Source organism: Mobula birostris, chromosome 13 (genome assembly GCF_030028105.1).
Source record: "Mobula birostris isolate sMobBir1 chromosome 13, sMobBir1.hap1, whole genome shotgun sequence".
Lineage (NCBI taxonomy): Eukaryota > Metazoa > Chordata > Chondrichthyes > Myliobatiformes > Myliobatidae > Mobula > Mobula birostris.
In genome coordinates this window covers 31039862-31053799 of record NC_092382.1, presented here as the reverse complement: position 1 = coordinate 31053799, position 13938 = coordinate 31039862, and the positions used below count along the sequence as shown (strand labels likewise).

The following is a 13938-nucleotide window of genomic DNA, read 5'->3' as shown; positions in this document are numbered from 1 at the left end:
AGAATTTACAAGTGGGAAGAAGTGGAGTGATATTTGGAAATCTGAGTTTTTAAAGCGTAATTTAGCAAGCAAACCACATATGGATGGTGTGCAAAAGCTCTGGCGAGAAAATCCTTCATTACCCGTTACAGGCCTGCTACATAGGTTGTGTGAGAGTGCAGATGAACTCCATCAAACCCAGAGGAGATCAAAGTTCTTATCGAGAGTGATTTGCTAGCTGTTAAAATGAATATCTCTCTATATAAAATTCACTGTGCAGATGTTGTCACTGGGTAAAAAAATGCACAGTACAAGATTGATGTGCACACTGGTCATTACAAATTAGAGGGGACATTGGTGGGAAGGTGGCGAGACCTCCAGTGTCCCTGATGCCCTCACCTACAAGATGTGCATCCAGCTGCAGCTTGTAACCCTGCACTTTAAGGGGTTGGAACTGAGATGGATGATTTCCGGATCATCCAGGAGTTGGAGGGGGTGATAGATATGACACGAAGAGAGATGAGTTACACCCAAGGTGCAGGACACAGGAAACTGGGTGAGAGTCAGGAAGGAGAATGAGGTTAAATAGCCATCGCAGAGTAATCTTGTGTCCATCCCGCACAACAACAGGTGGATCCACTTTAGAAACTGTTGGGGGGATTACTGACAGAGGAAAGTCAAAGGGGTGAGAGGGGACTCGTTAGTGAGGGGAACAGAACAAGAGGGGACTAATATCCCAGTGGTGAGGCTCGCTAGTGCTAGTGTGGGGAGAGGGTGATGTGGTTAAAATATGTTGGAGGGGGAATGGGAACCAGAATGACAGAACAGATAGTGGGGAGGGTGAATTGAATTGAATTGACTTTATTACATACATCCTTCATATTCATGAGGAGTAGAAGTCTATACGTTACGTCTCTGACTAAATATGCAATGTGTAATTTATAGTAATTTATAATAAATAGTTTGTACATAGGACAGTCAATATACCATAGAAATGCAATTGTATCAGCATGAATTAATCAGTCTGATGGCCTGGTGGAAGATGATGTCCCGGAGCCTGTTGGTCCTCTTGTTGTGGTACCGTTTCCTGGATGGGAGCAGCAGGAACAGTTTGTGGTTGTGGTGAATTGGGACTCCAATATCCATTGGGCCCTTTTTACACACCTGTCTCTGTAAATAACCTGAATAGTGGGGAGTTCACATCTACAGATGCGCTGGGCTGTCCGCACCACTCTCTGCAGGTTCCTGCAATTAAGGGAAGTACAGTTCCCATACCAGGCAGTGATGCAGCCAGTCAGGATGCTCTCAGTTGTGTCCCTGTAGAAAGTTCTTAGGATTTGGGGCCCCATCCCAAACTTCTTCAACCATCTGAGGTGAAAGGGGTGCTGATGTGCTTTTTTCACAACACAGCTGGTATGTACAGACCATGTGAGATCCTCGGTGATGTTTATGCCAAGAAACTTAAAGCTGTTCACCCTCTCAACCCCAGATCCGTTGTCAATAGGGGTTAGCCTGTCTCCATTCCTCCTGCCGTCCACAATCTGCTCCTTTGTTTTTGTGACAACGAGGGAGAGTTTGTTTTTTTGACACCAGTCAGATGTTGTTCAGACCTCAGACAGAGTCAGCAATCAAATGGTTGAGCATGGAGCGATGAATGTGCTGAGCTGTGTATATCACAATGCAAGAAGCATCGTAGGAAAGCCAGATGAGCTCAGGACAGGGAATTATGATATTGTAGCCATTATTGGGACTTGGTTGCACTCAACAGTCTGAGAGATTTAGAGGAACAAATTTGTAGAGAGATTGCAGACCATGCCAAGAAACAAAGGTGTGATTTTAACTTTCCATATATTGACTGGGACTCCCATACTGTAAAAGATGTCAAGGGGGTAGAGGTTGCCAAATGTGCCCTTAATCAGTTCGTAGAATTCCCGACATAGAAGTGTGCAATGAGCTGTTAGGAAATGATCCAGGGCTGATGATCGAAATTAGTGATCATAATGCCATGAGATTCAAAGTAAATATGGCAAAAGAGAGGTCTGCACTACAGGTTGAGATTCTAAATTGGAGAAAGGTCAATTTTGATGGTATCAGAAAGGATCTGACAAGTGTGGTTTGGGACAGGCTGTTTTCTGGCAAAGGAGTACTTGGTAAGTGGGAGGCCTTCAGAAGTGAAATTCTGAGGGTGTAGAGTTTGTATGTGCCTGCCAAAATAAAAGTTGAAAGGTAACTGGTGCAGGGAACCTTGGTTTTCAAGAGATATTGAGTCTCCGGATATTTTGTTCCTCTAAATGCCTCAGACTGTTGGGTGCTACCAAGACTCATTAATGACTACAATATCATAATTCCACCCCCCCGAGCTCATCCGACTTCTTGTTTTAGTTGTCTTCTGCAGGTTTCTAAAATTTTCCCAATAGTTTTTGCTCTTTTGTTTGCCCTCTCTATGGCTTTTATGTTAGCTTTGGCTTCTCATTTCATCCACAATTGTGTCCTCCTGCCTTTCCAATGCTTCCACTTCTTTGGGATGTATCGATCACTCAGCTCCTGAATTGCTCCCAGAAACTCCAGCCATTGCTGCTCCATTGTCACTCCTACCTTTTCCCTTCCAGACAAGATTGACCAGCTGCTCTGTCATGGAAACACGGAGAAGTTCAGTACAGAAACAGGCTATTTGGCCCATCTAGTCAATGCCAAAAAAAACATTTGAGCTGTCTAATGCAACTACCTGCACTGGGACCATCGCCCTCCATACCCCCACCATCCAGGCTCCCATACAAACTTCTTTTACATGGTGAAAATGAGCTCATATTCACCACTTGTGCTGACACTCTCACAACAATTTCAGTAAAGAGCTTTTCCAAATGTTTCTGTTTAATTTTCACCTTCCCCACTTACCCATGACCTCTGGTTGTCATCCCACCCAACCTCAGTGGGAAAAGCTGCTTGCATTTACCCTGTCTATACCCTCATAATTTTGTATACTTCTTTCCAATCCTCAAAGCAATGTGTACTTTCCTTGTTTATGTTTAGAGCCTTTTTTAGATGTATAAGATGATGAGGGGCATTGATCATGTGGATAGCCAGAGGTTTTTTTCCCAGGGCTGAAATGGCTAACGCGAGGGGGCATAGTTTTAGGTGCTTGGAAATAGATACCGAGGGGATGTCAGGGGTAAGTTTTTCACACAGAGAGTGGTGGGTGTGTGGAATTCACTGCCGGCTATTTGTGTGAGAGTGTACCAGTTACTGTGGGGCTAGGCACCCATGCAGCTCAGTGGGAACAGGGAATAATGCCAATGGAGAGAGTCAAACTGAGTCAGGTCACAGATTGGAGATGGCAGAAATGCCGCATTCTTAGAGAGACAGGAAGAGCATCAGAGAATTTGATGATCATTCCAGATACCAGCTCTGTACCCAGTTAGAAGATGATTTCTCTCTCCAGCTTGGGTTGAACTTTACTGTAGCAGTGTGATGCCAGAATACACTTTGACAACTCAAGTGACCTCATCTGAAAGGTTTTCCAACACTGATTGATGGATTTTGTAAATCTTTTTACAGGTTAAAAATGACAAGGAATTTGTCTACTGGACTCTCGAACAGAACACGCCAGTTTTGCTGTCTCCGTCCAGATATTTAATAGTCATAGTCATACTTATTGATCCCGGGGGAAATTGGTTTTCGTTACAGTTGCACCATACAACTGAAGAAGTGGAACAAGGCATTCACTCAATCATCCCTCCTGCTCAGATTGTGGGGAGTGATTCTCTGGATTATCAGACCGATTGGCATTCCCGTCATTTTACACAGAGGGGAATCCATTCATCTGATCATACTGTGGGAATGGATTCAATCGGTCATCTCAACTGAAGGTACATCAGCAAGTACACACTGGGACAAGGCCATTCACCTGTTCTGTGTGTGAGAAGGGATTCAGTCGGTCTTTCCATCTGTGGACACACCAGTCAGTTCACCCTGGGCAGGGGCTGGTCATCGGCTGAACTTGTTGGGAAGAATTCACTCGATCATCTGACCTAATGTCTCACCAGCGAGTTCACACCGGGGAGCAGCCGTTCACCTGCTCGGACTGCGGGAAGGAATTCACTTGCTCATCTAAATTGAAGGTACATCAGCGAGTTCACACTGGAGAGAGGCCATTCATCTGCTCGGAATGTGGGAAAGGATTCACTCAATCATACAATCTGCTGACACACCAGCGAGTTCACACTGGGGAGAGACCGTTCACCTGCTCAGACTGCGGGAAGGGATTCACTTGCTCATCTAAACTGAAGGTACATCAGCGAGTTCACACTGGGGAGAGGCCATTCATCTGCTCAGACTGTGGGAAGGGATTCACTTGGTCAACCGATCTGCTGACACACCAGTCAGTTCACTCTGGGGAGAGACCATTCACCTGCTCAGTCTGTGGGAAGGGATTCACTTGCTCATCTCAACTGAAGGTGCATCAGCGAGTTCACACTGGGGAGAGGCCATTCACCTGCTCAGATTGTGGGAAGGGATTCACTTGCTCATCTAAACTGAAGGTACATCAGCGAGTTCACACTGGGGAGAGGCCATTCATCTGCTCAGATTGTGGGAAGGGATTCACTCGATCATCCCAACTGAAAGTGCATCAGCGAGTTCACACTGGGGAGAAGCCGTTCACCTGCTCAGACTGTGGGAAGGGATTCACATGCTCATCTCAACTGAAGGTGCATCAGAGAGTTCACACTGGGGAGAGGCCGTTCACCTGCTCAGACTGTGGGAAGGGATTCACTGGATCATCCCAACTGAAGGTACATCAGCGTGTTCACACTGGGGAGAAGCCGTTCACCTGCTCAGTCTGTGGGAAGGGATTCACTACATCATCTGAACTGAAAATACATCAGAGAGTTCACACTGGGGAGAGGCCGTTCACCTGCTCAGACTGTGGGAAGGGATTCACATGCTCATCTCAACTGAAGGTGCATCAGAGAGTTCACACTGGGGAAAGGCCGTTCACCTGCTCAGACTGTGGGAAGGGATTCACTGGATCATCTAAGCTGAAGTTGCATCAACGACTTCACACTGGGGAGAGGCCATTCACCTGCTCAGACTGTGGGAAGGGATTCACTCAGGCATCTGAACTGAAAGTACATCAGCGAGTTCACACTGGGGAGAGGCCGTTCACCTGCTCAGAATGTGGAAGGGGATTCACTCGGTCATCCCAACTGCTGGTACACAAGTCAGTTCACACTGGTGAGAGGCCGTTCACCTGCTCAGTCTGTGGGAAGGGATTCACTCAGTCATCTCAACTGAAAGTACATCAGCGAGTTCACACTGGGGAGAGGCCGTTCACCTGCTCAGAATGTGGAAGGGGATTCACTGTGTCATCCGAACTGTTGATACACAAGTCAGTTCACACTGAGGAGAGGCCGTTCACCTGCTCAGTCTGTGGGAAAGGATTCACTTGCTCATCTCAACTGAAGGTGCATCAGCGAGTTCACACTGGGGAGAGGCCGTTCACCTGCTCAGACTGTGGGAAGGGATTCACTCGGTCATCCCAACTGAAAGTACATCAGCGAGTTCACACTGGAGAGAGGCCATTCACCTGTTCAGATTGTGGGAAGGGATTCACTTGCTCATCTAAACTGAAGGTACATCAGCGAGTTCACACTGGGGAGAGGCCGTTCACTTGCTCAGTCTGTGGGAAGGGATTCACTCAGTCATCTCAACTGAAGGTACATCAGAGAGTTCACACTGGGGAGAGGCCGTTCACCTGCTCAGACTGCGGGAAGGGATTCCCTCGGTCATCCAGCCTACTGGTACACATGTCAGTTCACACTGGGGAGAAGCCGTTCACCTGTTCAGACTGTGGGAAGGGATTCACTCAGTCATCCAGCCTACTGGTACACGTGTCAGTTCACACTGGGGAGAGGCCGTTCACCTGTTCAGACTGTGGGAAGGGATTCACTCAGTCATCTCAACTGAAAGTACATCAGCGAGTTCACACTGGGGAGAGGCCATTCACCTGTTCAGACTGTGGGAAGGGATTCACACAGTCATCTCATCTGAAGGTACATCAGAGAGTACACACTGGGGAGAGGTCGTTCACCTGCTCTGTGTGTGGGGAGGGATTCACTCAGTCATCTGAACTGAAGGTACATCAGCATGTTCACACTGGGGAGAGACCGTTCACCTGCTCAGACTGTGGGAAGGGATTCACTTGCTCATTCCACCTACAGAGACATCAGCGTGTTCACACTGGGGAGAGGCCATTCAACTGCTCAGAGTGTGGGAAAGGATTCACACAGTCATCTCATCTGAAGGTACATCAGCGTGTTCACACTGGGGAGAGGCCGTTCACCTGCTCTGTGTGTGGGGAGGGATTCACTTGCTCATTCCACCTACAGAGACATCAGCGAGTTCACACTGGGGAGAGGCCATTCACCTGCTCAGACTGTGGGAAGGGATTCACTTGGTCATCTCAACTGCAGAGACACCAGCAAGTTCACAATGGGTAGAGGCTGATCACCTGCTCAGACTTTGGGAAGAGATTCTGTCAGCCGTGTCAACCAAATGTGCATCATTGAGTTCACACTGGGGAGAGGTTGTTCACCTGCTGCGAATGTGGGAAGCGATTCACGCGGTCATCTAACCTTATCTAAGTCGCGCTTCGGCTGGCAGCGTAATATAGGCAGTGATAGCCCCCCAGCCCGGCCCAACTTCAGAAATCTCATTTGGGTGGATGCTGCATGATGTGTCTCCTGTTACAAATCAGTACCCTGTGTGACAGGGTCCTGAATTACCCCTATGAACTGTGTTCGATTACCCCTATTAACTGTGCTTTTGAAAAGAGAGAGAGAGTTATTTAACATCGATAGCTTGTTTTGAAAGAGAGAGAGACAAAGACTAACTGTGGGACTGTCACTTTAAGGCATGAGAAAGAACTCGTTAACTTCAGGCATTCTGCTGAGTTGGAGAAAGCACCGAGCAGCTCGTAAGTTGCAATTGTAACCGAAGGCGGTATTATTTAATGGACACTTGATGTCATGATTTTTGGCAGGTTGTTGACACTTTCTTCAAGGATTTTTGCCTGCTTGGATTTCTTTCACAGGGAGAGGATAGAAGAGTTATTTGAATGATAGTTGACGCTCAGCACGGGAAGATAAAATAGGTCAGATGACAGACCTCAGACACATGTTTGGACACTGAATGAGCATTGTTGTGCCTGCAGGTAAAGTGGGTTTTGGAGGATCGATCAGGCAGATCGATCCATCGCTCTTGCAGTGGAAAGAGGAAAAGGGTTGACTCGTGGGGAGTTGTCCATGTGTCCACCCTTGCCTGGGGGACAGCTCCACCACAGAAAACCGGTCCCCTTTGTTAAAGTCACAGTCGGTGACTTTTAAAGGATTTCAAAGGACAACGAGAAGATCAACGTCATCAGCTCACCTGAAGACTCAAATCTCTCCCCCTCTCTCTCTCCATCACTACTCAACTCAATACCATGAACTGAACTGAACTGAACTTTACTCATCATCGTAAGACTGTATCTTTTTACCCCTAGACTTAAAGAAGCTTGGTTTTTCATACATATATATTCCACACTTACTTTTATGTAATCATTACTAACCTGTTTGATTTATCTACATTTATATTATTGTATTGCTTAGTTACTAATAAATATTATTAGTTTATAGCAATACTGGACTTCAAAGTGTTTTCCATCTCTGCTGGTTCTTTATTCCCGTCATGGGCTACGTGTACAAAATTGGGGCTCGTCCGGGATATGAACCCTGGACCTCTTGCAAAATTGGGGCCTGCATCAGTGTCATGAACAAAATTGGTTGGGAGGCTTGTTTGAATTGATTGGGGAAAATCTCATTTTATTTGGTTGTGTGGAGATACAGCAGAAATGGATGTTAGTATTGAGGATGAGCTTCAGCTTCTGTTGGAAAAATTAAGAATGGAGCATGAATTGAAATTAAAACAGCTCAAGAGAGGCTAGAAAGGCAGCAAGATGTAGACAAGAGGCAGCAAGACAGAGAGAAGGGTAGAAAAACAGAGAGAAGAGGCAGAAAGACAGAGACAGCCGAGATCGAGATATGGCAATGTGAAGATCACGTGGCAGACGACAAACAGAAGCGGTTCAAGCTGGAAAAGATAGGGAAGTTGCAGCAAAGAGGTTTAGTGTTGGACCCTGATGATTTTTACAGCTCGGAAGGGCTTGTTTTGTGTGATGAATTGAAAAGTTGTGTTCTTGATGATGTAAGGTCATACCCTGATGCAGAGGATGCCGCTACCCTGCAGGGGTTTGATAAGAAAGCAGACGAAGAAGTTTTAACCCACGAGGTTGAGTTTACACCCAAAAAGAGTTTGCCAGAGAATAGCTGGGAGGTTCGGGGTGACCTTGAATTTGAAACTGGGACAAGTGATGACAGCCCAGAAGAGGCAGCTGTCCCGATTTAATGTGTTCAGGTTGTGGAAGTACCTGTGAATTCACAGGGTTCTGAACCTTATGTTGAAGCTCAGTTAAAATCTGAGGTGCCTGACTTGGTTGAAAAGGAATGCAGTTTTTGTGTGTCAGATGATCTTGGTTCAGTGAATAAGGGGTTAACCTTGGTACCGGTGGAATGTGAGGATTCTCAGTTACTTGTATTAGACCGTGGTTTAAAGGCTGGTGAAGAAGTGGGTTCTGGTGAGGTCAGTGTTGCTGAAAATAATGGGAAAAGTGCTGTTCCTGGACTTTTGGATAAAGTGCTGGAAAAGTTTGGGCAACACACATCAAAGTTGCTGGTGAACGCAGCAGGCCAGGCAGCATCTGTAGGAAGAGGTGCAGTCGACGTTTCAGGCCGAGACCCTTCGTCAGGACTAACTGAAGGAAGAGTTAGTAAGAGATTTGAAAGTGGGAGGGGGAGGGGGAGATCCAAAATGATAGGAGAAGACAGGAGGGGGAGGGATGGAGCCAAGAGCTGGACAGGTGATTGGCAAAAGGGATACGAGGCTGGAGAAGGCGGAGTATCATGGGATGGAAGGCCTTGGAAGAAAGAAAAGGGAAGGGGAGCACCAGAGGAAGATGGAGAACAGGCAAGGAGTATTTGTGATAGGGAAAGAGAGAATAAATAAATAAATAGATAGATAGATAGCAAACCACATCAAAGTTGCTGGTGAACGCAGCAGGCCAGGCAGCATCTGTAGGAAGAGGTGCAGTCGACGTTTCAGGCCGACACCGTTCGTCAGGACTAACTGAAGGAAGAGAGAGTAAGGGATTTGAAAGTGGGAGGGGGAGGGGGAGATCCAAAATGATAGGAGAAGACAGGAGGGGGAGGGATGGAGCCAAGAGCTGGACAGGTGATTGGCAAAAGGGATATGAGAGGATCATGGGACAGGAGGTCCGGGAAGAAAGACAAGGGGGGGGAGGGGGAATCATCAGGTTGGAGGCATGAACATCGACTTCTCTAACTTCTGCTAAGGCCCCACCTCCCCCTCGTACCCCATCTGTTACTTATTTTTATGCACACATTCTTTCTCTCACTCTCCTTTTTCTCCCTCTGTCCCTCTGAATATACCTCTTGCCCATCCTCTGGGTTTCCCCCCCGGCTTTCTTCCCGGACCTCCTGTCCCATGATCCTCTCGTATGCCCTTTTGCCTATCACCTGTCCAGCTCTTGGCTCCATCCCTCCCCCTCCTGTCTTCTCCTATTATTTTGGATCTCCCCTTCCTCCTCTCAAATCCCTTACTCTCCCTTCCTTCAGTTAGTCCTGACGAAGGGACTCGGCCTGAAACGTCGACTGCACCTCTTCCTACAGATGCTGCCTGGCCTGCTGCATTCACCAGCAACTTTGATGTGTGTTGCTTGAATTTCCAGCATCTGCAGAACTCCTGTTGTTTGCGGAAAAGTTTGGATTGGTTGCGTGACCTTTGACCCTGCTTGCAGGACAAAGGCCTGCTGAGCAAGGATGTGCTACTCTGGAATTTTGTTTGGATACTTCAGCACCTGCAAGCTAATTCAGTGTAATGTTATGGAGATAAGTCGGAGAAATTTGATGAACGGATTGTTTGGTCTCTTCCATAATGTATACATGGTTCTCATAAGCCTGATGATGGTGCTGAGTTTAGTAAACAATGGAGACATGTTGACAGCTCTCCACGATAAGAGTGTTTCAGCAATTCAGCTGATGAGCAGAGCTGCTGTTGAGGCCTACGGTAGGAAAACCAGAGGTTTAAATTATAATGATGTATCACAGACTTTTCTACCTTCCAGATTTCGGCAGGACTTTGAGAGTAAGGTGTATGGGAAAGACTTGTCTTTATTGAGGAAGGTATTTATAGAGAACAGAAGGGAGATTCTGGAATGGCGGCTTTAAGGGAGATAGCTCTCATAGGAGAAGAGGTTCAGAGAGAGTCAGTGGGATATTACCATAAAGATGGGGTGTTGATGAGGAGGTGGAGACCAGCCACTGTGCCTGCAAGTCACGTGATGGTTCTGAAAGTTTACAGGGCTGAAATTTTAAACATGGCTTACAGTGTGCCTTTAGGTGCACCTCATGGAGTGAGAAAGACAGTGAACAGGATTATGAAGGAATTTTACTGGCCTAGTTCAAGGAAGGATGTTGTGAATTTTTACAGGATTTGCCATACCTGTCATGTGGAGGGGAAATCTAATCAGGTTATTCAGGTAACACTACTTAAACCGGTATCTGCTTTTAGTGAATCTTTTTCCTGGGGTCATACTGGATTGTGTAGGCCCATTGCAAAAGACTGCAGCTGGTCATCAGTATGTGTTAACAATCATGTGTGCTGTGTCTAGGTCCCCTGAAGTAGTGTCTTTTGAAAACACCCTGGCCAAGACTGTGGTAACAGCATTCAGTAAGTTCTTCACTGGTAGGTCTGCCCAAAGAAATTCAATTTGATTTAAAAAGGGTTGTAAGTTTACTTTGAGAACATTGCAGGGGATAGCTACAGAATTAGAAGCTAAGCACATGGTGTCATCTACAGATGTAAGAGTCCAAGGGAGCCCTGGAACGGCTCAACTCAACTCTTAAGACGATGATTAAAACATATTGTGTGAGAAATGGGAAAAATTGGGATGAAGGGGTTCCCCTCCTCTTATTTATTGTTGGAGATTCGATTCAGAAGGCTTTGGAGGGTAGTTTGTTGAAACCTGTATTGAGTTACAGGCCAAAAGGACGTTTGACCCTACTCAGAGAACTATGGTCTGATTGAGAAAAATCCGTCAGTGTGTTTAAGTTGTTTTAAAATTCTGGGAAAATTTAGTAAGCTTTGTGTCCTTGCAAAGGAAAGTTTACAAAATGGTCGAATTAAAATAAAACACTTGTTTGCTAGAATTGCAGCTGGGAGAATTGTTATGGAACAAAATGGAGTCATGGAATCTGATAATGGAGTGGAAAAACATGTTTACCCACTGAATCTATTCTCACTCAGATGTCAGAATTCCATTGTTTTGGAAAATATGACTGATAAGGTCCATCAGTTGGACCCTAGACCACAACAACTAGCGAAAGGACTAATTGGCATTTTGAAATAGAGTACAGGTGCAGTGCATCACGTCATTGTGAATTCAGCCCAGCCCATGAAATGGTACCTTTACAGAGAGAACTTTCAAGAAAGGAAAATGGTTGAAGAAATTAGAAATAGGAAAGAACAAGGACAGAGAATGAATGACTGTATTGATAGAGTGGGGAAGGCTAAATACCTTTTAAAGTTTGACTTGTTAAAAGAATACTGGGGTGTTCCCTTAACAGAGAGGGCTAAAGAGAAATCAGCATTTGGGACATTTCAAAGAATGATCAATTCTGTGATTAGAGGTTTAGTAAACACAGGGGCTTATATCAGTGATTTATTGGTCTTGAATGACACGTGGGAAGAGCAGATTGCAGCTGTAGAAAAACTGTTTGACAGATTTTCCAAGGCCAGTCTTACTATGAACCTCACTAAAAGTGAGTTTGGCCATGTTACAGTTGTTCGTACATGTCTGTGTTATACGTTGGGCCGAGGCCACTTGGCTCCCGGACAGGCCAAGGTCCAAGCTATTGCTGAAGTTCCTGTAAAACTGTATCGTTTTACTGCTAGAATGAAAGAAGCTTGGTTTTTCATACATATATATTCCACACTTACTTTTACATAATCATTACTAACCTGTTAGATTTATCTACATTTATAATACTGTATTGCATAGTTACAGATAAATATTATGAGTTTCCAACAATACTGGACTTCAAAGTGTTTTCCATCTCTGCTGGTTCTTCATTTCCATCACAGAATACGTGACAGCTGAAATAACAAAGAGTACACAATGTACAATGAAATGATTGAGCGTTACAATTCTCATTTTGACTGTATGGTTACCAAAGTAAAGAGAAAAAGGACCCTGTCTCTCCATTCAGTATTGAACATCACTCATATCTGTGCAAGACACTGGCAGCAATATGGAGCTCGCAGAGGTCAGTGGTCAGAATGTGTAAAGTTACATTACTCGGGAGAAGGTTCTTGGGAAACAGAGATGGTCTGAAGGTAAATAGGTCACCTGGACCAGATGGTGCACACCCCAGGGATCTGAAAGAGGTGGCTGAAAAGATGTGGATGCATTAGCAATGATCTTTGGAGAATCGTTAAGGAAATTAGATCCTAAGAAGTTTTTTCCTTCACTACTCTCCCTCTCCCAGTTACACCTATCACCTACCACTTCTTCCACCCCTCCAACCCCCACACTTCTTCCTCTGACATCTCATCTTTTTTTTCCCCAGTCCTGATGAAGGGTCTCGGCTCGAAACGTCGACTGTTTACTATTTACCATATATGCTGCCTGGCCTCCTAGGTTCCTCTAGCATTTTGTCTATGTGTTGCTTGGATTTCCAGCATCCACAGATTTTCTCCTATTTTTCATAAAAACAAAAGTGGGGTCATATAATAAAGCAAGAAAATGGTGGGAAGTTAGAGGATTGAAAAGCTTTTGGAGACAACTAAAAAACACACACAGGGGAGACAAGGTGAAACATTAAGGTAAGTGAGCCAATAATATCAAGTATCAAAAGCCTTTCAGATATATTAAGAGTAAAAGAGAGGCAAGAATTCATATTGTACCGCTGGAAGATGATGCTGTCGATTTTGTAATCGAGCAAAGAAACAGCGGTTGAATGTGATAAGTGTTTTGTGTCAATCTTCACTGTGTAAGACAGTATAAGACAATAAGACATAGGAGCAGAATTAGGCCATTCAGCCCCATCGAGTCTGCTCCGCCGTTCTATCATGGCTGATCCCGGTTCTCACTCAACCCCATGCACCTGCCTCCTCGGCACATCCTGTAATGCCCTGACTGATCAGCAAACTATTAGCTTCTGCCTGAAATTTACCCACAGAGTTGGCCCCCACCGCCGTCTGTGTCAGAGAATTCCACAGATTCACTGCTCCCTGACTGAATAAAATCCTCCTTAATTATTCTAAAAGGTCGCTCCTCAGTTTTGAGGCTGTGCCCTCTGTTATGGCTACCCCCACCATACGAAAAGTCCTCTCCTCATCCACCCCATCGAGACCTTTCCACATTCGGTGGGTTTCAGTGAGATTTAACACCCCCTCCCCACCCGCGTTTATTAAACATAGGTCAGTGCAGGAGTACAGGACCAAGGCTGGCAAACACTCCTCATATCTTAACCCCTTCATTCCCGGAATCATCTTCTTGAACATCCTCTGTACTCTCTCCAATGACAACACACCTTTTCTGAGATATGGGTCCCCAGTAGCCTAAGTGCGGCCTAAGTAGTGTTTTAAGTATCAGCATTACCTTCCTGCTTGTATATTCTACTTCACTTTAAATAAATGCCAGCATTGCGTTTGCCTCCTTTACCACAGACTCAACCTGTAAATTAACCTTCTGGGAGTCTTGCCCGAGGGCTCATATTTCCTTCTGTACTTCTGTTGTTTGAACCTTCTCCCCAATCAGATAATAGTTCACTGTTGTTCCTTTTG

The 13938-nt window shown here is 45.5% G+C and overlaps 2 protein-coding genes across 2 annotated transcripts in view; one reads left to right on the top strand and one right to left on the bottom strand.

The window, feature by feature from the left end:
* LOC140208715 (uncharacterized) overlaps window positions 1-13938 on the bottom strand; it is a 112949-nt gene that overhangs the window by 87099 nt on the left and 11912 nt on the right. The gene's annotated exons all lie outside the window — the stretch shown is intronic.
* Window positions 1-13938, top strand: part of LOC140207400 (uncharacterized) — a 60157-nt gene that overhangs the window by 35928 nt on the left and 10291 nt on the right. Inside the window, exon 4 of the mRNA XM_072275931.1 lies at window positions 3535-4517. Within this exon, the coding sequence (XP_072132032.1) occupies window positions 4011-4517 (507 nt within the window). The 5' untranslated portion in view covers window positions 3535-4010. The remainder of the gene's footprint in view (window positions 1-3534; window positions 4518-13938) is intronic.